Raw genomic sequence first — 25,000 nt, forward strand, 5'->3', positions numbered from 1 at the left:
AGAGGGAGTCGGGGAAATGGGGGTTGGGGGTTAAATGACGAGGGGGGGGGGATGAAATGTGGAGAGGTTATTGCGGGAGTTGGGGGGTGTTGACGAAGGGGAAAGTCCATTTGAGGAGAAGTAAGAGGAGGAGGAGGAGGAGGAGGAGAGGAGGAGGAGGAGGGAGTGAGGTGGTGGAGAAAGTGGTGTTCAGGTAAGGAGAGATGGAGGAAGGGGGTTGGAGGGAGAGAAGACAAAAGAATGTATCAATACGATTACAACATCATGAGTAGAGCGAAAAGTAACGAAAAGAAAGATTGGAACTATGAGGAAAGTGGAGACCTGGAAGGAAATGTTTTTAAGAGTGAGACGGGAGGAGAGAAGCGATACTAAAACGCGACACCCAGACAGTCTACCTACATCCGCCTCCGCCAAAAAACTGGGTACACCGCGACGGCCCACGCCGTGAATTGGCTAAAAGCCGCCAGCCTTCCAGTCAGTCGACGGAGGCGAAGAAGGAGATAGGGCGGATGCAATGAGTCTTCCGACGAAACCTTGAGTGAGATCAAACATTTGGAAATGTTAGTCTTGGCCAAGTTTTCCTGGTGGCGGTCGCGTATGTACGCACGCACGCACGCACGTGTAAAACGAAGTACATCAGAGAGTGCGCATCCCTCAAAGGACTCAAATACATCCCCACACACACATGCAAGCACAAACTCTAAAGAAACACATACACACACACAAATACATACACAGACACGCGCACACAACATAAACACGTCATCTTTGTCGACCACACATGTACATACATCCACATAAGCTTATCATGTACATATAACTTATCACCACCTCCCTTCGGTACTCCGTCACTCTCTCCGCTACATACACAGACATGCACATCGCTCCCACCAGCACTTCCGTCTGACCGTGTTGCGACATGCCACCACGGGCAAACGGCGACTTGAACCGTAACCTCGACGGCCAACGAATGCCAACGGTTATGGAGAGGAGAACCGGCAGAAGGAGCTCTCCACGGATCCCTCCGAAAGTCTCATTAACTCTCTTTGTTAAGCTTCTCCTTAGCTGTATCACGAATGCAATAGCCATGACTGTGTAAACTCGTTGTCCGCTGGTTCTGGTGACAGGAGAAAGATGGTGATGGTAATGGTAATAGTACTGGAATGGGTATGAAGAGAAAGATGAAGACGAAAATGTGGAAGATGAGGTGGAAGAAAACGACGACGAAGAAGAAAAAAGAAGATAAGGTGAAGGGGAGGGGGAAGAGGAGGAGGGGAAGAAGAAGAAGAAGAAGAGGAGGAGGAGGAGGAGGAGGAGGAGGAGGGAGCCCTAACAGCTGAGCGAGAGCCGCGTTGATGCGATGGACTTCCCCATCACAACACTGACGCTCACATTCTCTCCTCCTCCTCCTCCACCACCACTGATCCTCCTCCCAAATCTCTTTTCCTCCTTCCACTCCCTCCATCTCTACTCTTGACATCAAATGGTATTCCCCTTGACCTGGCTCCTTCTCTATCTCAATTATTCAAGCATATCTTCCTCCACCTCCTCCTCCTTCTCCTCAACAACTCCATTAAGGAACTTCAACTTTCTCCCTCTCCCTCCACCCAACTCCAATATCAACCCGATCCTCAAATCTCTGTCTATTCTGATTTCATCATGTTACCTTTCATTTCAATAACAGCGACCTTCAACAACTGAAGATATGAGAAATGTGCAGCAGGAACGACGACGTGAAAAATAAGACATAAAATCACAAAATGAATGAATAAATAAATAGACAAGTAAATGAATAATAACCGAGAGCATTCGGTATTCATTAACTTTTGTTTTAAACCTTACAACCAACGGGGGGGGGGGAGGCTGGATCCATGCTAACATGGAACCAATGATGTTTTACGCGAGGGACGGGGTCATCCGTGAGTTGCCATTAATAGAATATTTTTCTTTTTATATCCACTGTTTCCTCGTCCCCCTTCCACGCTCCATCGCAGTGAAGAGGATAGGACTTCCAAGCCTTGACACACTAAATATTTCTGCTCCGCTTGGCTGACGTCAGGTTCCTTTTATTTAGGAAACTGGACCCCAAGTAATCTAATTCCTGTGACGTATTCTGAGGGTTTTTGTTTTTACGTGACCAAACCCGGGTGATTTGATTTATTCACTTCCACCAGGTTTAACGAAATCGCCAAGTATTGGATTGAACAAAATCTGTCAAGAACGTCAGGAGGATGGTCAATTTACATACATACACACACACACACACACACATATATATTTATATATATATATATATATATATATATATATATATATAATTATATATATATATTTATACACATACACCCCCGCCTCTCCCCTCCAACTCCCTGACCCACTCACACCCCACACTCCCATCCCACCCCACCGGGGCCAACCAAACCTTCTTTTACACTGCACCACTCCCCCCGGAGACTGGGAGGATTTCCCAGAAAGTATAACGCAAGGGGAGGAGGAGGGGGAGGAGGAGGAGATGGGTGTGGAGGAGCAGGGGAACTACTACTACTAGTAGTAACAGTGGCAGCAGTGACAGAAGTAGTAGTAGTAGTAATCGTAGTCATTATAGTTGTAGTTGTAGTTAGGAAGGATAAGAAAGAGTGCATTGAAGAGGTGAAGGAGGTGGAGGAGGCCGAGAAGGGGGCGGGACGAAGAGGATGTCGAGGAGGCAAATATTGCGCAATAGAGCTTCGGGCTGCAGGCGGATGGTTTTAGGTGGGTGGTGGTGTCTGTATTGGTGGTGGTGATGGTGATGATGGTGATGATGATGATGGTACTGAGGATGATGATGATATTAATGATGACGTTCATGATAATGGTAGTTGTAAAAATCCGGGAATTGACAATGATAGTGATGATGATGATGATGATGATGATGAAGACGACGATGGTGGTTGTGGAAGTGAAGGTGGAGAAGGGTGTGGAAGTGAAGGTGAAGAAGGATGTGTAAATGGTGGAGATGGAAGATTAGTGCGTAGAACGCAGAAGTAAATACGGAAGAGAAACGGAAGGGAAGCACAATTGAAAGAGAAAGTCAAACAGAAAGAAGAAAAAAAAGGAGAGGAGGAGGAAGAGGAGGAGGAGGAGGAGGGGAGAGAGGAGGAAAGGAAATAGCAAGTCAGTCGAGACCAAACATTAGCGTTAGAGAAGAGATCAAGAGAACACCGAAGTAAATAAATCAACGATATTGGAGAAGAGAATAAGATGGACAAGATAGCGAAGAAGACGAAGACATGTTGGAGGGGAGATGGAGCAAGTAAGCTGAGGAAGCGCTGGTGACAGGACTGGGGGAAAGAATGCAAGACGAACACGGGGAGGTGGAGGGCGAGGAGTGTGCTCGGGAGGCAGCCAAGTGTATGGAGGTCACTGTGACAAGACCGAAGGAGGGAGGGAGGGAGGGAAGGAGGAAGGGAGGGAGGGAGGAAGGGAGGAAGGGAAGGAGGGAGGGAGGGAGGGAGGGAGGGAGGGAGGGAGGGAGGGAGGGAGGAAGGGAAGGAGGGAAGGATGGAGGGAGGGAGGGAGGGAAGGATGGAGGGAGGGGGAAAAGAGGAGTGGATGTCGAGGGTTTTTGTAAACTGCAAGATGACAGTGAGAAATAGAGATAGAGAGTGAGAGATAGAGCGAGAGGATTCAAAAAGAGAGAAAAATCTATTACGCTCTCTCCTTATGACAAAAGAGTTACAATGATGGTAACGGTTATCACAACAAAATGAAGAAGTCCGAGAAGAAAGGAGAAAAGAAACTAGGAAAGACAGATGACAGGCGAGAAGGAAAGAGCGAAGAACAAATACCCGAAGGAAGGAAAAAAAAAAACAAGATTGAAGAAAGGACGGAGGAAAGGGGCAAGAAAAGAAGGCAACAAGAGACGTGACGCGGAGAGAGTGCGTTTCAGGAGAAACTAACTGAATGAAGACAAAGGGGAACTTGGTAATAAGAACAAAACAAAAATAATAATAAAAGACCCAAAGGCGGAACTAGGAAGGAAGTTAGTGGAGTGAGAAGAGAATGTGAAGAGGAGGAGGGTGAGGGAGATGGAAGAGCTGGGTTGAGGGGCTGAGGACTAGTGGAGAGGGAGAGGTAGAAAGGGGCGGTGGATATTTTGCAGACGGAACCTACGTAGGCCTCCGGTGAGATGGAGGAAAGGTTGTCTCTTCCAGCTGCCGCGTTCCGAAGGGAGTGATGGAGGAAAAGAGAAAGAGAGAGAGAGAGAGAGGAAGGGCGTCCATTAAGGGGATGGCAAAGGCAAAAGGACGATGCAGAAGGCGGAGAGCCAGGAGGATTCGAATGGCAGCGGGTGAACTAAACTGTGAGGATGAGGATAGAGATGGTGTAAGAAGACTAAAATGGAGAAGAGGAGGAGGAGAGGGGGTGGGGTGGTGAAGGAGTAGGAGGAAAAGGAGGAAGAGGAGGAGGCAGAAGAAGGAGCAGGAGAGAGGTGAATGTAAAGGCGGCGGCGAAGGGTGGCGGAAAAGAGCAGGGGAGAATTGGAAGACCTTCTGGGTCGGAGTAAAAGGCGGAGAGGGGATAAAAAAGGTCTGCAAACAGTGAAGGAGGGGGAGAGGGAAGAGGAGGAGCAGGAGCAGGAGGGAGAGGAGGAAGTGGAGGAGGAGGAAGAGGAGGAGGAACTGGTGAGGGACGAAGTGGTCAGGAAAGAGATGAGTAACACGGAGGAAAATCATATGATCGTTACAGGAAGCAGTGAAGAGGAAGAGTAGGAAGAAGAGGAAGAGGGGGAGGGCGGGTAAAGGAAATGAAGTGGGAGATAACTGATGGAAAATGAGACAGGAAAGAGAAGGAAGAGAGAGAGAGAGAGAGAGAGAGAGAGAGAGAGAGAGAGAGAGAGAGAGAGAGAGAGAGAGGTTGGGGATGAGAATGACACTAGGCTTGTGGGCGGGGCGGGGGGGGGAGTGTAGGGAGTGAAAGTGAGGAGGACGAAGAGGATGAAGGAGGAGGAGGAGGAGGAGAAAGAAGAGGATGAGAAGGAGAGAAAACGGGGGCGGGGCAATCCGGAGGCGGAGCTTTGAAGTCACGTGAGTAGGCAGCACGTGGTTCCATCGATTCCACCCGCTCCTGCGCCCGCACGCCCATCCTGGTCACCTACACACACGCCCGTACGTCGACTCGCAGCCACCCATGGCACCTACGCATGGCTAGCGTGGCCTTCTCGCCTCTTCCCATGGCATCTCTTGCCTCACTCTCTTACGCCTTCCTGCATCACCAACAACTTTGTCACATACAAGAACGACGATTATCGCACAGAAAGTGGGTGGTGGTGGTGGGGGTGTTCGGAGAGGCATTATGGGAGATACTTCAAACGGGATATCGACTTTTTATTATCATTATTATTTCATCACTGGAAATTGCGTTTCGGTTGTCGAATGTTCGTTTCAAAGTACAGTTCTTTCTTCACCAGTATGGATACCACAGTTACCGTGCAAAAGGCCAATTTTAGAAAATAAACGTTTCCGATCCTTGTATTGAGGTGACCTGGGTCACACCAGTAGAAGGTACTCTCACCGCTCTCCTTCACTCACTCTCACACATTAGTAAATTAACGAACGCATTGAGACGATGAGATTACCTGTTCATATATAAATACATACAAATGGGCGCATACGTACTCGTACTGTATTGCCGAGCCCGCGCCGCACTCCAGGCGTGCAAAGCTTTCACTAATATTGCACGCCTTTACTGCCTTCAGCATTGGTCGGAACACATGAGCTCTGAATTCTCCTTCGGGGGGCGGGGGGAGGGACAGATGTCGATCATGAGTCTAGCACGTGATCTAAAACAACTGCCTACACTGAATCTCTCACACACTCACTATATATATATATATATATATATATATGTGTCCATGTATGTGAGTGTGTGTGTGTGTGTGCGTGCATGCGAGTCTGGCCGTACCGCACAAATACATATACCCATATTTAATGAAAAGTTAAGACAAACTCTTTCATTACCGAAGGCTATCCTTGGTACATAAGGAACTATGACACCATTATTATACATAATGACGATCCTTCCTGGTTGCGGTCGCCTCCACTTGTGCAGATACAGCGTCTACTGCCTTTCGACAGGGTTCGTTTTTATTTGCCCCCCCTGGTGGCCGTTTGAGGCATTACAAAAGATAACCTCGAGGGAGGAAAAGAGCGAACAATCAGGCGAAAGAATTGTGATAGTGGCACAGCCAGGAGGCGAGAAGCGAAGGACGACATGGCTGGACCAGTGAGGTGGGGGGGTGTTGGGGGTTCGGGGTGTTGATGGAGTGGGGTTACTATTCTTATGTAACAGACCCGCAGCCCCGAGTCACAGGAACCGCGTCGTCAACATACAATACATCCGTCCACCTATGGGTGCACTTACGTGTGTGTGTGTGTGTGTGTGTGTGTCCGTGTGTATCGTCCCTTACGGAAGCCTTACATGCTTCAAACCTCCGTAACAAAGCCTAGCAACATGGCGCCTGATTTAGTCCCGGCATCTGTTTCGATTACGAAGCGCCGTGATGTAAAAAGGAACTCCTGAGCGCGTTGGCAATTGTCTCTTCGGGTTAAATCAAGGGAGAATAGATTGCGTTCCCCCCCCCACCTCATCCTGAGAGAATGACAGAAACAATTCCATCCCGTGGCAGGCACGGCGTTCGCAATTCGCATGGCAATAAAACGCGAGGGAGAATAAAACAATCACATTAGACAGCGACTCTATTCCCATATACAGCCCGAGCGATAAGGCTGCGTGTTGCAACGAGGCGATACAAGAACTTCGAGTGCACTATGTGCTGCTGTCACACACTGAGCGCAGAGCGAAAGCGTGTCCGTATCCGTCTCCCAGGCCGTCGGTATAGTCTTCGTCCAACTGTCACGGTTTGTAATGAGACACACCAAAAAGAAATGAATCTTTTACATTAAAACAAGATGGGACTGGGCATCACGATGGCAGGTGATAATTCAACACTCTGCAAAACTTCAAAGAGGAGTGAATACGAGTGAATAAAGTTTGCCATATCTTCAGGTTATGAAATTCCGTTAAACTGAATTCCGAGATGTCCATATCATCAGAAAGTGAATCACTTGCCACCTACAGGTGACCACCAGATATTAAAAAAAACGAGAGAGAGAGAGAGAGAGAGAGAGAGAGAAAGGGAGGTAGACAGAATCAGTATCAGCAAAAAGTTGACAGAAGCACTCAAACAGCGCGTGTGCACGGGCTTCAACGACGACGACCGAGCAGGGCGTGAATGTAACGGTCTCCGACAAGGAAGGCGTCTTTGCATTGCTAATCCATGCGACATCGACCCTTACCTGCAGGACTTAAAAAATCCTCCCGGAATGAATACGACGATGATTGACTTGCGTCCTCCTCGTACCTACACAAACACTTTGACACCATCTCACCACCTGCTGTGTCAATGTCAGTCGTGGCGACGTATGCTAACCTCGCGTGACTTGGACGTGTGAACAAACATATCCGTTGATTCATTGCAATACGACGACTGGTGTTCTTTAATGTGAATTACATGTGTATATTTCTGACTTTCATTCTATAACAAATATGATCATCCGAATATGTGTATGTGTGTGTGTGTGTGTGTGTGTGTGTGTGTGTGTGTGTGTGTGTGTGCGCGCGCGCGCATGCGTACAATAGACAGAAAGGTGGACAAACTTAGGTGGGAGAAGGAGGGAGGAAGGAAGAGAACATGCATGTGCAATCGGCATAATGTAAACGCTTGGTGTACTGGTTGTCTCGTAACGAGGAAAGTGAAACGGTATAGACTCGCCCAGCAAGTAAGGAGGGCAGAAACTTCGAGCAAGAAATCCGATCTGCCAGTGTCTGTTCAGAACAAAATCCAATCCGAGCGAACAAGCAGGAAAACCCACACAATCACAGCAAAGAACCAAACGAAACGCCAGCCGGCCCGAGCATGTCAACACACGCGCTTTCATAGAACAAAGGCAAACTAAACACTATTTCAACCTATAAACGAACTTTCACCAATCCTGCGAAGTGACACCACAGCAGCCGACCCGAAACAAAGTACACGGCACATGCACACTCTTATATCAAAGGGAGGGAAAGCAAGACGAACACGGGGAGGCTTAGTAACGAGCGGTTTTAACAGAAAACGTGCCCCCAAAGCTCTGACGACGCGACTTAACATTGAGCCGTCAACAAAGACGCGCACGTAAACACACGCCTAAGATAATCAGAACCCAGACGTTGATTCTCTGCAGCACATGACTACACGGGAGGTGCACCTCCAACTTTTTCCCGAGGACATGAAAAAGAACAAATTTTAATAAGCCCAAGCAGAAAACTGAATTTTGTTCTTAGGGTTAATGATTGTTTACTTGTGCTAATGTGAATACGTGCGAACGTGCCTCCATGATGACTTTGTTTAGATAACCGCTCTTCAAAGCACTGGACCTTTGTGTTCCTATGCAGCCTTGCAATACCGATGCTATCACTCCTTTGTTGTCTCTGGAGTAGCCAGAAACCTTTAAATGACGACACCATGACAATGCCTCTGTACAGTACTGTACGTACGAGGATCGCAACGATCCTCATAAGTGTAAATAAAATACGAAATAAATTATCACTTTCACTCCTATTTACGACGAGAACTCTCGCTCTGACTGCCACCCCAGGCAATTTTATTCAGACATGGACGGGTTTTGTACGTCAGCGAACCCGATTGTTGTCTCAATCTGTTAATAGATGGCGCATCGATCGGTGTATTCTTATCATTTTGCAAACATGCCGGATGTATTTTTACATTCAAAATTTCGTGGTTACTTCCCAACTTTGGAGCACGGCTGTCGATGATGGAATCAGGTTGAAAAAATATATAGAGATAAGGAAGACAGCAGGAACTCAAAGTAACACACACTCTTTTCTGGGTGGGGATTATTCTCGAATGTACAAAGGTGCTGAGTAACTCTAATCCGTAGGGGTGACTGCATTCGTGTTACTCGCTGCTGCTACCGGGTGCCCTTCAGCATCACCTTCACCGACTGATACAACGGCCATGGGCCCACATTGCGTCTCGGTACCGCGTAGTGACGTAGTTGCCCTATGTCATCGCGTATGCAATGTTACTGCACACATCCGAACCAGCACCGCGATATGTCAAAACTGTACAAATACATTTTTCACCGTTGCTGTGCTGCTACGATTTTATTTACAAGAAATCACTTTTATTACGAAGGGAGGTGCAGTTTACAGGGGAAAAAATACGCGACGAAGAAAAATATATTTATCGATTTGATATACGACGAATCAGATTCGTGGGTTCAACACATGACGTTAGATACGAGCAACGAGACACGTAAATCACATTTGTGCTTAGTAAACACTCACAGCTGCTTCTCTTGTCCTACTTGATATTAAACCTCAGACTTCCAGCACGCAGACACGCTCTTTTGCATGCACGGCAATCGCATATGTGTAGACAGGTAATGTATTTAGGGATTTATTTTATTTTCCGCATACGCGCGCGCGCGAACACACACACATCATCGGCTTGTTCGTCTAGTGGCTCGACGCTCGCAAAATTGTAAATCCAAGATCGAACCTTGCCAAGGGCACTGCAAGTCGTTACCAACTCCCATGGACAAGGGATAGCGTATGCGTGTATTGGCTAAAACATAGCCCATAAACCAATCTGTACATGAGCTCTGATCTCTCTTTCGGGAGGGGTGTAGCAGTGGATCACAAATCTAGCACGTGCTCCAAGACCATGGTGTCTCGTACCTCCACCCCCACACACACACATGAAGAAGGCGTAGAAAGAAATAATATTCGAACAATCATGCGCGGCTTACATACACTGAGATGGATGCAACGCCGTACGTAATAGGCAACGTTCTGCGCGAGGTGGGGGGATGGGGGGATGGGAGGGTAGCTGTGCCTTTTCCCTCGGCTGTCATATGCGACCGACCCCCCACCCCCACCCACCCCGCTCTGCAGAAACGCCTGCACAAATGGTTAGACAGCATCTGGCAGCAACAGCATTCCCATTTATTTTCCTTCATTTCTTTGTGTTTCTATTTTTTCCCCAGCGGACTGGACACCACTCCAATTTCGTCATGGCAACAGCAACAGACTTGGTGATATCACTTTATGTACGGTGGGTTTCCACTCACCCACGTTTCCCCATAGCAGACTTGCCTAACACGCCTTTCTACGGAAAGCAGGTAATGCAATTACGGTGGCTATGGTGGCTACATTGCTGAAAGCATGTGTTGTGTGGGGGTGGGGGTGTGCGCACGTTTTTGTGCGCGTGAAAGAGAGAAAGAGAGCGATAGGGATGGAGAAACAGACAGACAGAGAGAGAAGGTGGGGGCGCGTGGAAGGTGCAAGGGAGAAGAGATATCAATTGGGGTGGAGGGTAGGAGGAGAGGAGGCGAGCGAAATACAAGTTGCAGCGCCCGGGAGCACGGTGGGGGGAAAAACACTGCGGTCATTTCGTATCAGTCCCGTACCATTTCTAATGAAGGATACACAATGCCTCTTTGTATGCGGCGAACAGTGGAAGACAACAAGCCAAGGGCGAGCTTTTTGGTCGCCCTCGACGCCCCCTGTGTCAAGCTTCACTGGACACAATTATTTTCCAACTGCGTGGCAATGGGAATTCGAAGCCGACCCCCAAAAGTGTATTTCATTCATCGAGAGTTCGAGACTTCGCGTGATCTTACAAAGTCCTTTGTGCCCGGGAGTTCTGGTTGGTGCCATGCACTTCCCTCGTCTTCTTGTCCTTTACTTTATTTGTCACCCCCTCCCCCACTAGCTTCTCTCAATACCTAAGAATGACTTCTGCATGACTCGCATTGGTTCTTGGCCGATCCCGCAAGGGTCATCCAGCAGGGAAGAAAAGAAATAACAAAGAAAAAATAACGAACAAAGAAAGAAAAGAAAAAGTCACTTCTGCTCGGATCATCCAGCAGGGAAAGAATAAAAAGGGTTATGAAAAAAGAAAGAGAGAGGGAAAATACTACAATCCTTGGGCATTCACATCACAATGAAGACGTCTAACAATTCAACTTGCACTGTCCCCACAAGATAACAGTGCTACAGCATTCTTTCCCTAGAAGAGCTATGGTGACAACCCGGTGACTGTTATTGGCTGCCTCGCCTCGGTGCTCAAGAGACCAAAAGCACCCCGAAGGTCCGTTCCTTGAACTCGCTCCAGACTTCGAAGAGAACCTGCGGGTGGGTCGGGGCAAAAAGTCCGTGTGTCGAAGTAAAGTTTGACCGGCCTTCTCCCATTTCTTCACGCTCCCTCCCCATGAATAAAATCATCTGACGACAGCCAAAATTAAACGTATACTGGTAGACAGGTGGTTGAGCTGTCGACTGAGAATGTCTAGTACAGCGTTTCTTAACCTTTTTTGACCTAAGCACCCCTTTTGGTCAGGCCTAAACAGTCCAGCACCCCCTACCATTGGCTAACACCTGGTTACTATAAAGTTAAAGTAAAGACGTATGTGACCTTCCCCAGCACCCCCTGAAATTGATTTCAGCACCCCATGTTAAGAAACGCTGGTCTAGTAGGTTGTGTGTGTCTCACTAACTTCTCTTCACTCTGTAAGACGTGTCCTTCGGACGACCAAAGACCCTGCGAAGTTGTGTGGCCTATGCACGTGTGCAACAAGAAGGAACCCGCCTGTCCATCCTCAAGTACTCTCCGGTAACGGTATGAGACAAGTACCGGCCCTCCCATTTACATGCGCGGGACTAACGAACTAACGGTTTTTTGGTTCTTCTCACGTGGAGGCATACCTCTTAGGATTGGTTCTGGTCGACACAGAATGATTTGCTCAAAGTAGTGCGAGCCTACGGAGAGAGAATTGCTGTGTTCGTTCAGCTTGTGTTTGCGTTTAATCCTTCGATTTATGAACTGCTATTTCCGATACTGAACGTGTGTTCTTTATATGTAAGGTAGTGGATACCGCTATATTATAGAAAAAATACTGTGTTGATTATAACAAACGATGTAAATCCATCACCACAAAAAAACAACAACATAACTTTCGAACTCGATACTGAAAAAATTTACTGGACAAGTACTTTCAGTGCGCATGCGCAGTTACATGCAGCGCGCAACTCTGCGCACACTCACAAACACACACACAAACAAAGGCCTTGGAAATCATAAAGCTCATTTCAGACTGTAGCATGATGTTGAAACATGAGTGCAAAGGTGAAACGACTTTCGACGTGGCCGGGCAACGTCCACTGCTGAACGCCAAGACTTAGCGGAAGCCGCGAGTGATGGGAGGATGGACAAAGAGTAAACATGAAAAAGGAAGGCCAGAAAGAAGAAGAAGCAAAAGAAAACGGGGACAAGAGAACTGGAAGAGGTGTAAGAAGGCGAGAACCTGCGGCTGAAGCCGTCACTTTTAATCTATATACTTTAGGTCAGTTTCCCAACCTGGGGTGCTGAAATCAATTATAGGTGCTGGGAAGTGATGCACACTAAAATCACATTGATATATGCATCACTGATTACCTAGTTGTGCATATTTGTTTTTTTCTATGCTATTCTATTTTTCTAGGGTGTTCTTATTTCTTCTACAAACAACATTGTCAATTTGTTTCAGTTCTAAGGAATCAAGAAAATAAATCATCAAGCAGTATACTTCACTTTCTTTTATCCTTCTAATAACAAGATAGGGAGCTGAACTGCTTAGACATGACGACAGGGGGTGCTATGGTCGGAAAAGGTTGGGAAACGTTGCTTTAGGGATTTTACGGGATGCTGAGACAAGTAAGCCCCACTACTCACAGGAATCGGGGAGATGTGTGGGACTCTTGACCGGGAGAGAAGCGGCCAAGGAAACAATGTGAAGAGTGGGAGGGAGAGGGAGAGAGGGGCATGTAGTAAGAGTAAGGAGAAAGAGGAGGAAGAGGAGGAGGAGGAGAAGAGGGAGGAGTTCTACGGGAAAGAAGCGCCGACCTTGAAATCCTGAGGATGATAATAAGCCTGACTTATTTATAGCACACAGGTCACAATCTACAGTGCGTGCGCGCGTGTTTGTATGTGTTTGTGTACGCGCGCGCGCGTGTGTGTGTGTGTATGCGCGCGCGTGCGCCAGCATCCTTGTACATACACGCTAACCCGCTTGTATTCTTCAGCTGTGCGCATGTGTGTACATATTTACCTATGTGTATGAGCTTTCACCTACGCGCGCGCGCGTTCGTGTGCGTGTTTGTATGTCTGTTCGTGCGTGTGTGTGTGTGTATGCGCGCGCGTGCGCCAGCATCCTTGTACATACACGCTAACCCGCTTGTATTCTTCAGCTGTGCGCATGTGTGTACATATTTACCTATGTGTATGAGCTTTCACCTACGCGCGCGCGCGTTCGTGTGCGTGTTTCTATGTGTGTTCGTGCGTGTGTGTGTTTGTGTGCAGCAGAGCACATCCACAGCTCGATAACATATCTACTGCTTCTGGTTGAAGACGGCAGAGGGAGGGGGATGGAGGTGGGGAATGACGTAGAGAGAAGGTCTGTTTAACACGTGCGCAAATATGAACAGCACGTGGAAGAATGTGTGCGCCTGAACATGCAGCAACCATGTCAGATATATTGGTCATATGCTTTAGCGTACGTGTGATTCACCATTGTCTTGGATCACGTGTTGGACTCGTGATCGACAGCTATTTCCCTCCCGCAAGAGAGCTCAGAGATCATATATGACCGATCTATGGGTAATGCTGTGACCTTACACACGCACACACACACACAAGTCCATGCCCACGAGAGTTGGAGTAACGACTCGCAGAGCAGCGATACTGAAATTATTTCAGCCCTGTGTGTGTGTGTGCTAGAGAGAGAGAGAGAGAGAGAGAGAGAGAGAGAGAGAGAGAGAGAGAGAGAGAGAGAGAGAAAATGCTCACGTTAATACACGTGCAGAGGTATGTGGGGGAGGGGACCCGCAGGAAATGGTTCTTTGGCCATCAAGCCCCTCAACTTCGCGCAGCTTCAGTTCCCGTCGCCACCTCCTCCTCCTCCTCCTCCAGAAGCACCTGCGGGTTATTTCCTTACCACCTGTTCATGATCCCTTTACTCGGCTGTGGGACGATGTCATTCCTCTCTGTGTGTGCCGGAACGCGATGTGCATACATAAGTGCGCAAACTCATGTCCATACGCACGCGGGTACTTCCCGTAGGTGTTTTACCAGAGACTGTGTAAGAAACCGCGCATTTCCGCTTACGTGTTCACGACTGACAAAGAGATGTTGGACTGTGTGGCATAAAAAGGTATTGAAAAATTAACGCGACAAAGAGAGACACAGACAGATGCATGAAAAGTGAGGGGGAGGAAGAAACAGAAGCACAAAGAAGCTCTTGGAATAGAAGAACTCAAAAGACCTTGCGGTTCCTCACCGGGGGGGGGGGGGAGCTACTGAAGGAAAAGAAGAGTTTTTTTACACCCTCCGCGGTAAGCCAGTTACACTCGGTAGTGTAGATTGTGGTCTAACTTTCGATTAAAAGTGTCAGCCGATGAGGTGTTGACTTGCGAAAGCTCGTTCTTGGACAAGTTCCCCCAAGATGATAACCGAAGTATGTACATCGAACTTCCATCTCCCCGGTTTCGTGTAATCGAAGTTCTTGAAACTGTACTACTTTGAAGGTCTTTATCAACTGACCACCACGCAGAGGACGCGTCTTCGAAGAGGCAGAACTCTCGAAGTGGTCGATCATCACTTTGATGGCAACCGGGCAGGATTGGTTTGGTAACAGGGGCCTTCACCGCTTCTAGATGAACCAGAGGACCTCAATTGCACTAGATTGAAGATGCGGCTCTACTAACGACCTCTCAAACGGTAGCACAGTTTCTTGGTTCCTATCCTGTGGTGTGTGTGTGTGTGTGTGTGTGTGTGTGTGTGTGTGTGTGTGTGTGTGTGTGTGTGTGTGTGTACAACCCAGAAATATTTTAGTTTTTTTTTTCCTTTAAATCAATACAACGTTTCAAAATGTTCACTACCGATCACATCCATATTCGAATCAGTCGCTTCGACGTCAGTGCCTAGGTAGGAATCATTGTGGTTGTGATTCGCCGCACGGTCGATATGCATCACCTGGCACTTGCCCAGGTGAAGTGGCACCTGCCAAGTTCCCGGCCACGCGCCTACTGTCCTCTGCAGATCCGACCCAAGTTGCGCAACAGCCTCCACCGAACTCACGTTCGTACCCAACTTCGTATCATCTGCGAACTCCGACACCTGAATAACGCACTCAAGGTCTATTTATAAGGAGACAGAGGCAAAAAGACACGCACGTGCACACAAACGTACATACATACATGCACACACACACACACACACACACACACACACACACACACACACAGGCACTACTACTGTAACCGACCACTCTGTTCAGGAATCCCAATGTGCCGTATCAATAGCTGTCGAGTGGCTGTGACGACACAGATGGTGGCAGATGTCCGATTGGGTGCACTTCCTTCTCTTCCTTTTCACCGTCGTCGCTCCCTTTGGTGACAACGAACGATCCTTCCCTTTCGCCCTGGACCGGAAGCGCATTCCTCCTCATCCCTCCCTGCTTCCCCAGCAACGCATATCAACAACCTCAATATGCCACAGCAACTGCCAACCTCGCCCCCACCTCTGTCCCGTTTCCTACAGAAGTGCTTCGATATAAGCTTGTGTAGGCTAGGCCGGGGGGTGATGGATCACGGGGGGGGGGGGGGCTCTGTCGGGGACCCCATAGGTGATCTGATACGATAACCAGGACTCAGCATTCTGACAATACGACGATCCGGCGGCTATTGAGATTTGCCACAGTCCCGTTAGGATAGGGAGGGTGTCTATTCTCAGCACCCTCCACAGGCACACACAATCAAAACAATCCATCACGTCGTCCCTCCTCCCTCCAGGTACTGTTACCGAGTCCAAACAGTAGTTGCTAGCCGTCCCTGAGCAGACAGCCCCTCTACATACACAAAGCTACCAGGACAATACTTCACACCTTGATCCTCCACTCCTCCTCCTCCATCCCAAAACTCAACGGCTGAAGCCCTGTATCTGATATATTTCAAGTGCTAAAAATAAACAACTAGAACTGCTTCATCCCTATTGTAACCAATCACTCAGGCAAGAAGACATCGTTGCTATACCAATGATAGTATTGCAGCATATCCATAACGAAACGGCAGTGTCATAAAGATAAAGACGGGTGCTACGAACAGCTACACTCGACGAAAGCGTTGATAAGAATGGCCTCAGTCTGACATGGGAAACGAAATAACAAAAAACGAACAAGAATCCCTGTAATCTTCCTTACCTTTGGCATCGTCTCCTCTGTCGCTGGTATTGTTGATGTTATTGTTATTGTTTTCGTTGTTTTTGTCCTGAAGGTCACTGTACACAAAACACTGGTGCCTCTTGGCGTTCTGACACTCTAGCTTTCCGGCGACTAGTCCTTGTCCACCGAAACCTCCTGTCCTTTCTCCTCTCACATTATCTTCTCCTGTCCTTTCCCTCCCATTCTCCAGTTCTGTTCTTTCTCTCAACTTCTCCTCCCCTGTCCTTTCCACCCGCAGCTCCTGCCTCTCCTCCTCCTCTTCCTCCTCATGACTAATGTACTCCCCTTCGAAGAAGCCGCTCTCTGTCGGTCTATGAACCCCCATGATCATTCTCTCTTTCTCCTCTTCACTAACGAACTTCCTTTTTCTGTACTCCACCCTCTTCCTTGCAGCAGGCGCTGTCAGTACACAAGCACCATCGTCAGGACCCCTTCGTCCTCGGCCTTCCACTTCCACCAGTTGACACCAACCCCCCAAAAGGTTGCGGTGTCCTTTCACCGCTCCATGGTGGGCACGGCCCTTTGGAAGCTCCCCAGGGGCAACGACAGTGTCATCGAGGAAGGTTGTCCTTTGGTACCCGATATTACTTCGATGGGTGGTTCTTCCGTACTTCGAGCTTACGCGTTCCCTCACCCACACCGCCGATTAACACTGTTGCTCGGTTACGGTCGCTGGAATGCGTCGATAGGTGACGTCAACTCGAACGTCGACAAAGGCCGCGACGGATTGTAGTTTCCAGATGATTTCCAGCTAAGGCCACACCGGAAGGTCAACTGGAAGGCCGCAGCGAGCCAACAGGTAGTGAGAGTTGTAGCGAGGACTGTGAAAGGTTCCTCCGCTCAACGCTGGCAGCAGCAGCAACAGCAGCAACAGCAGCCTGCTCCTACTTGGCACCCACCACTGAGCTCTCTCTCTCTCTCTCTTCCTCTCCCTTTGCCTGGCGCTCCGCTATCAATCTTCTATGCGTACTTGTCACTCGCGTTGACCCTTCTCTGGTCAATTCGGCGTGACCTCGTCTGGCACTGAGAGCCAACGCAGTCTGTCGCGGGTCGCCTCCTCTCGCCTCACTCCTTCCTTCTCCTTTGTATCCTCCGTGTAGGTCTTAAAGCCAGACTACGCGTGACCCATATCCGTATCCAGACTTGAGGTCCCTTTGGTGTTGTCTCTCTTTGGTAATAACACGGGTTGCCAAGGTGTCAAGACGATCTTGATGGCAACGGTGATGACGATGGGGATAGTGGCGACTTGTCGTTCTAAATGGTGTCGAGAAAGTGGGTCAGAGCGCGCGGACACACGCACGTACTGAAGAACACTGTGGGCTGCTACCGGGCCCAGTTGATGTCTTAGCTCGCACAGCAGAGGCGAGTTATACACACACCTACACGTACACAGACGACGTGTACATGTGTAGGTACACAGACACACGCATGCACGTACGAGAGGGGAGGGGGGGAGATCTGGCCGGCTATTAAGCAATTAAGTTCCACTTGTTTCGTTGGAGTTCTCGAGCTTCTGCGATGGTAAACGTTTTCGAAATATTTCCCGGGTTGATGGTAATGGACCGGACGGATTCCCAATTTTTTTCTTCTTGTTTCTGGAAATCCAGTTCACAAGAAGGAGCCCCTTCACTATATTTCACTTTTGGTCCTCCCTCGACAAGACGCTAACGCAGCAGCTTCTGTAGGTTGTGCAGCTTCGTTCCACCGCTGGGCTTAGCTGGTCAACAGCCAAGTGACCTAGGTTCTGTCTGTGTACAGACGAATAAAGTAGCCAGGTCTTGAGTGGGGAATTGTAGACTATACAGTAAGTTCTCGTTACTGTTTTTTTTTCTATTTTCCTTCACTTCCACCCAATTCTTGAGTACAACCACTGGGTCCACAACGTCTTCGCTCGTCTTGACTAGTTGGAGACCTGGTGCTCCGTGAGACACACACAAATCACCTGGCTGGGTACGAGACAAATCACCTGAGGGAGTGTGGGGGTTGCTATGGAAGAGCTCGCAATATCCATAAACCGTGCACCGAACCACAACAGTGTCTATTCACAGTCACGATCCACTTTTTCTTTTCCACTGACTCCTCCTCTTCCACCTCCTGGCAGTCGAAGAATTTCCCTCCGGTTCGCGAAGATCTTCTTCAGGAAGTTCCTCGTAGAAGAGCGAACGCGCGAGCGAGCGAGTTCGCACTTCGGGTTTCCTAAGTGTCAGGAACTTGATGGTTCCTGATTCTTTTTTTTTTCGAAGTGTCTTCGGGAGCTGGACAGACGCTCGAGAAGACTGGTCCTCTTAGCACATCAAAACACAGACAGATCGATCTCAAACTTGAGCAGTTCAGTTAACTGACGGAATCGAAATAATCAATCTTCTTCGTGTAATTGAAGAGTCTGATCTCTCTACCCAACAAGGAGTCAAGTTTCTACAGAAAGAAAAGGAACACTGGTCTTTGGCTTAACGAAGTGATATGTGGGGAGAGGGGGGATGGGGATCACTGCCTTTTGTGACACTTATCCAGACGAAGTCAAGGAGCCGCCTACGGGAATTGTGAGGAGGTAGTTTGGTTACGTCGGGTGCTCAAAAATTTAGTAGTTCGAGAAGAGGAGGTAGATGGTCATGAGCAGGCGATGAAGACGTCGACGTCCTTGCTATTTACGAAAACACGCAGGAGGAGATCTGACACTGCCACGTCCACAACACGGGGAGTCCAACTGCACCTTCAATTGACATATGGCAAGTATTCTGTCATAGAGGCAAACTGTATCACTAGGCACCACTAACAACGGTTCACTAGGGGTTATATCCAGGGTGTTATCACTCCAAAGATATGGAATTATCAAGTGTACGATAGAGGTGGAACCCTTCGGCTCTGCCTCACTCACACCCACCCACCACGGCGCCCATCAGCTGACTGACTCGGCTCGAACAGCTGACTTGTGCCACAACCCTACCACCTGATAGCGATGTTGCCGTTTCGTGCTGTTGCCACATTACGCACATTTCTTGATTTTTTCCGTCGGCAAGTTACGAAGAAGATTTTCTTAATTGTAAGTTTGTGGGCAATTGCGTCAACCTTAGTTTCGTGAGTATTTACTTGTTTAAAGGTTAACAAAAACATGAGCACTTTAAAACACTAACTGGTAACTCCACCCGCGTTTGAATAATGCCGGGCTCTCGTAGACAAATCGAATGCACATAAGGATTTGTTTTATGATGGGTAAAGGCAAATACATAAACAAACCTATTGTATTCAGTATAATCCCGAGCTCTTATGCCAATAATCAAATAAAGAAATATGTAATGACAACTTGATCTGCAAACAAACATAATACGAATGGCTATGCACACACATCTACAAAAATACATACACAAGCACATAAATATACATAAAATCATATACATATTTCTATGCATATGTATACGTACATTAATGCCCGCATGTGAATATGTGAGCGTGTGTATGCATATATGTGTCCATAAATATACTTGTATTATATTGTGTATACATGAAACATACGCTTTATGTTTATATACAATCATAAGCATATGTATACATATACATTCTTGTGCGTGTGTGTGTGCGTGTGTGATTCATCATGGTTTGGGATCATGTGTTGGACTGGTGATCAACAGCTATTACCCTCCCGGATGGGATTTCAGATCTCATATGACCGATCCATGGGTAATGCTTTGACCTTATACACATACACAAACACATATCCAGCTCCCCGCCCACGAGAATTGGAGTGCCGGCTCGCAGCGATGATTCTGAAATTATTTCAGTGGTTCGAACTAGGTCTGCTGGAGTAACTGTTACGAACGCTACCACTGCGTCGTCAAGTCGTGTTTGTGTGTTTGTGTGTGTGTGTGTGTGTGTGTGTGTGTGTGTGTGTGTGTGTGTGTGTGTGTGTGTGTGTGCGCGCGCACGTTTTAACAGAAAACCATAAGCATGAATAATGGCCAGCTTATCACCAATATGTATTGTAGAAGATACAAAAAAACATTTAAACAAATAAGCAAATAAACAAAATACAACATACATCAATATGTAATAAAGCAAAAAAATAATCTATCAATTACATCACGATAATGAAAAAATTAAGAAAATTAAACAAAACTACATTAAGTAATACAAATAAAAACAAAAATGTACGTAGACGCACTCGAAAACCCACACATACATAATTATTAAAATACATATATACACACACATTATGTATGTATATATATATATATGCATACAACTGCTCATAAATAATTCTGTCAATAGTAATAAAGGGTGTGTGTACAAAATACCTTGCAAATCATGTAATCAGTTTTATGTTGGTCAGACTGCTAAAACACTCACAACACGAATCAATCAACATAAGAAATACGTTAGAGAGGGAAACCAATCTAGCGGTATATTCAACCACATGAACCATTTTAACCATCCAGTTGACTGGGATAACGCTAAAGTCATCACATACAACAACAACATAACAGAAAGAAATTTAATTGAATGCAGTTTGATCAAATCTAGTAAGGGGATAAATGTTAATCTTCATCAAGGTTTGTACAAATTAGATAGTTTTATTTCTCATGAAATTTCAAAATTGTTTGAATTGTAATATAAATTATGAGCAGTTGTCCCATACTTGTTGGTTACCAGGACGGCCCAAACGACCCATACTTGTTGGCTACCAGGACGGCCCATACGTCCGTCACGTGTACTTCTTCCACTACCTCTCCGAATGCCCTCTTCACTATGTCATATATTCTGTTCCTTGTTTCTTCATCTTATAATTCCTTTTTTGTATCTGCACTGAAGATGTAATTACACGAAAGCGCTCTGCTTCGTTAGTTTACTTTTTCCTAGTGGTTATTTACGCATTTGTGAACACACGCTCCTAGTGTTTTTATTGCATATATATATATATATATATATATATATATATATATATACATATATATATATACATATGTTGAGACATTCTGACACGTTGAAGTGGGTGGGAAGAGGAAAGACGAGTCTTAATCCGAGTTTATTCTCGACTAGTTTCGCTACATTTTTTAAAGCTTGTAGCGAAATTAGCCAAGAATAAACTCGGGTTAAAACTCCAGCCTTTCCTCTTCCCACCCACTTCACACACACACACACACACACACACACACACACACACACACACACACACACACACACACACACACACACAATATATATATATATATATATACATACATATATACTATGTGCATGTGTATTTACTTACCTAACTGTTATATACAAAAATAGGACGAGACTTATGCTCGTGGAGTTCTAATATATTCTAACTGTTCTACTGATCAATGCATCTGTAAGGAAAACTCCACTCCGCGCGCGAGCGTGTGTGTGTGTGAGCGCACGTACATTACCCCTTGCACTCAGTCATACCGCACATTTAAGACAGGACAACAGCTATCAACCGAGGACTGTCGACCCAAATCTCTCACTTCCCAGAGGAGCATAAAATGAGCTTGTGAAAAATTGGAATCAGTTGTAGCCATTGGAGACTTTAGCAGTTGCATACTAGTTTCGTGTTATTTCATCACACTGTTTAGTTGATCCCGCAGTGGGTTCTGAGCTACGGAAAGACCTATCCACCCACATCCTCTATGGAAGTCTGAGCGCTTTGATTCTTGCTCTTGAAAGCCCTTTCGAGAAGAACTCGCCAAACGCCGAGCCCAGATCAAGGTCGTAAAGGTGGACCATTTTTGTGCGCTGGATGTGCCCGGCCGCCCGCAGAGATGCAAAAAGAGAGACAGACAGACGGACATAAACAAATGTTAGATAGGTACAGAGATACAGATAGATATTGATAAATATAGAGATATAAAAGTAGATACACAGACAGAGATAGATGGACAGATAGGTAGACAGAAAGATAGACGGATTGAGAGAGAGAGATAGAGAAAGATAGAGAGAGGGAGGGAGAGATAAAGATAGAGTGAATGTGAGAGGGAAAGAGAGAGATATAGAGAGTGAGTGAGTGAGTGAGTGAGAGACAGAGAAAGATATAGAAAGTGAGTGAGTGACAGATAGGTAGAGAGAGAGGGAGGGATAGAGAGAAAAAGAGATAAAGATAGAGAGGGAGTGAAGGAGACAGAGATAGAGGGAGGGAGAGAGGGAGAGAGAGAGAGAGAGAGAGAGATTGAGATTGGTCTCCGGTCCAATCTGACATTTACGAGGTACCCTACCCACCGAAGTGTGTTACCACGAAGCTACCTACTGCTCGGCGACGGCAACAGGTTCTCTCTCTCTCTCTCTCTCTCTCTCTCTCTCTCTCTCTCTCTCTCTCTCTCTCTCTCTGCCCACTCCCTGTGGCACTTGGGGAGTTGCACTAAGCACAGCGTCGAACAAGGACGCTGTCACGTGTGAAGGGGGCGGATCGATGATGTGCAATGCAAGGGATTCCAACATGTTACTGTCAATTTTCTAACATGATTCCAACACGATTCCGACATGTTTCAGACAAGATTCCAACACGTTTCTAATATTTTCCAACAAGATTCAACAAAAATCTCAACGTGTCTTTAACGTGTTTCTAAGGTGTTTGCAACATATTTTCAACGTGCTTCCAACATGTTCCCAACAACGTGTTTCCAACATGTTCCCAACGTGTTTCTAGCATGTTTCCAAAATGTCCAGATCAGGGCCACCTTTTGGGTTCGATACCCAACGAAATGTAGACCAATAGAAGGTTAATAGAATTAGGGCATATTTTTTTTCTTTAAATCATGGAAAAAACAACAACAACGTAAATGAGATGAGCCATGGCCCCTCCCTTATCCCCGAAGGTTCACGCCTGCGCTCAGAGACTAAGAAAATATAATCACTATCACAGCTACGGACAAAGCCTTACATTTGTATTGGCTCTAGCCAGGCGGTTTTGTTCAGTCCTGGGAAACACCTTCCTCTGCGAAGGAGTTTAACATAATTTAAGGAGGAGGAGAAGGAGGTAAAGGAGTAAAAGGTGGAGGAGGGTGAGCAAAAGAAGGATGCTGAGGAAGAGGAGAAAGTGGGGGAGGAGTAGGAAAAGGAGGAGAAGGTGGAGGAAGAGGAGTAGAAGCAGGATGCGTAGAGAGAGGGGTAGGTGGAGGAGGACGAGGAGGAAGAACAGCGGGAGAAGGAGGAGAAGAGGAAAAAGAGAATCGGTGGAGGGAAAGTAGCTGAAGGAGATGGAGAAAGAAGAGCAGGGGGACAAAGTAGTGGAAGTGGAAGAGGTGGAGGATGAGAAGTAGGAAGAGGAGGAGAGATATAAAGAGATGGAGGAGGAGGAAGAGGTAGAAGAAGAGGAAGAAGTGAAGGAACAAAAGGATGAGAAGCAAGAGGAAGCAAGAGGAGGAGGAGGAGGAGGAGGTAGAGGTGGAAGAAGAGGAGTAAGAAGGGAAGGAGCAAAAAGGAAACGGTAGAGGAGGAAGAGAAGGAGGAGGAGGAGGAGGAGGAAAGGAGGAGGGGGAGAAGAAAGAGGGTTGTTCCGTACTGACATAACGTGATGGAGATTGGGCCGGACCTTTTATTAATAACCATTTATTAATAACCATTAGTTTGGATTTCCTTCTCGTCAGCAGGTTACGTTCGACACGAGCCCCCCCTCCCCCCTCCCCCTCCCCGAGGCCGTGACATCCATTGACGACGTACTAATTTGGGAGCAACAGTCCACGAATACATTGATACATAGAATGAATTGATACAAGAATACATTTAGAATACATCGTTTCTTTTGTATTGTTGGGTATATCCACAGCTGACCCACGTCTTGATCGTTTTATAGATGTATTGTGGCTTAGGCAAAGTAACTTTGATTATTTAAAGCACAGGGCATAAATCTATATTGTATTAATAGATCCACATATTTTTGTGGACATTTGTGGTCTACAATATATCATATTTACGTAAATATTCATTTCACTATTGATGTACCAATACAATTTCTTTAACAGAAAATCCCATTTATCGTAGGAAAAGTACTGAATGAATGAATATATGAACATAATCTAACCACGAAATATATATTTGCATAAGGTTGAAACACGGCTGGGGTGGAGTCAGTTCATTTCAGTGTACAGTAATTTTCTCATAATAAATGTGGTTTCTTTGAATTTACTTGAAAGTAATAACAACCAAACATTGAAGACGACCTCGTGGAAGCCACACAACCGTAAACGTTTGCGAATGTTTGTCATCAACGTTTGGTACTTTCAGTGCATTCCGTCATAAATAATAAACGATGATAGAATTACCCATGTTTACATTCATTATTCATTCAATCATGGCACACCCCCTTGATGGCCTAAGGGCCATTGCCAGGGTCAAACGATTTATCAATAAAATGTTTGAAGTGGTGTTTGACCGTGTGAATGGGGGTATTTGATTATCACACACGTTTGACAAACATGTTTGACAACCAAATAACCCATTCACACGGTCAAACATAACTTCAAACACTTGTTTGACAAACAGTTTGACCGTGCAAATGGCCCTTACGAGAGTCAGGTAACGACACTGAACAGAGGTAAACACTCTGACCGCAGAGCGTAGCTATTCCTGTACCCAAACATGACATGGATATTGCTCAACGCATTTACAAGACAAATGAGCCTCCAAAACAGAATAAATTATCA

The 25,000-nt window shown here is 46.6% G+C and overlaps 1 protein-coding gene across 2 annotated transcripts in view; it reads right to left on the reverse strand.

Moving 5' to 3' along the window:
• The window catches only part of LOC143039854 (ribosomal protein S6 kinase alpha-5-like), a 329,791-nt gene that overhangs the window by 152,306 nt on the left and 152,485 nt on the right, over positions 1-25,000 (reverse strand). The window contains exon 1 of one of the 2 annotated variants that reach the window (XM_076210115.1): positions 16,344-19,261. The exons of the other annotated variant lie outside the window; for it this stretch is intronic. Within the exon in view, the coding sequence (XP_076066230.1) occupies positions 16,344-16,695 (352 nt within the window). The 5' untranslated portion in view covers positions 16,696-19,261. Of the gene's footprint in view, positions 1-16,343; positions 19,262-25,000 lie in introns of those variants that run through there. 2 annotated transcript variants of the gene reach the window in all.

Source organism: Oratosquilla oratoria, chromosome 2, assembly GCF_046742065.1.
Source record: "Oratosquilla oratoria isolate Oo_2021 chromosome 2, ASM4674206v1, whole genome shotgun sequence".
Lineage (NCBI taxonomy): Eukaryota > Metazoa > Arthropoda > Malacostraca > Stomatopoda > Squillidae > Oratosquilla > Oratosquilla oratoria.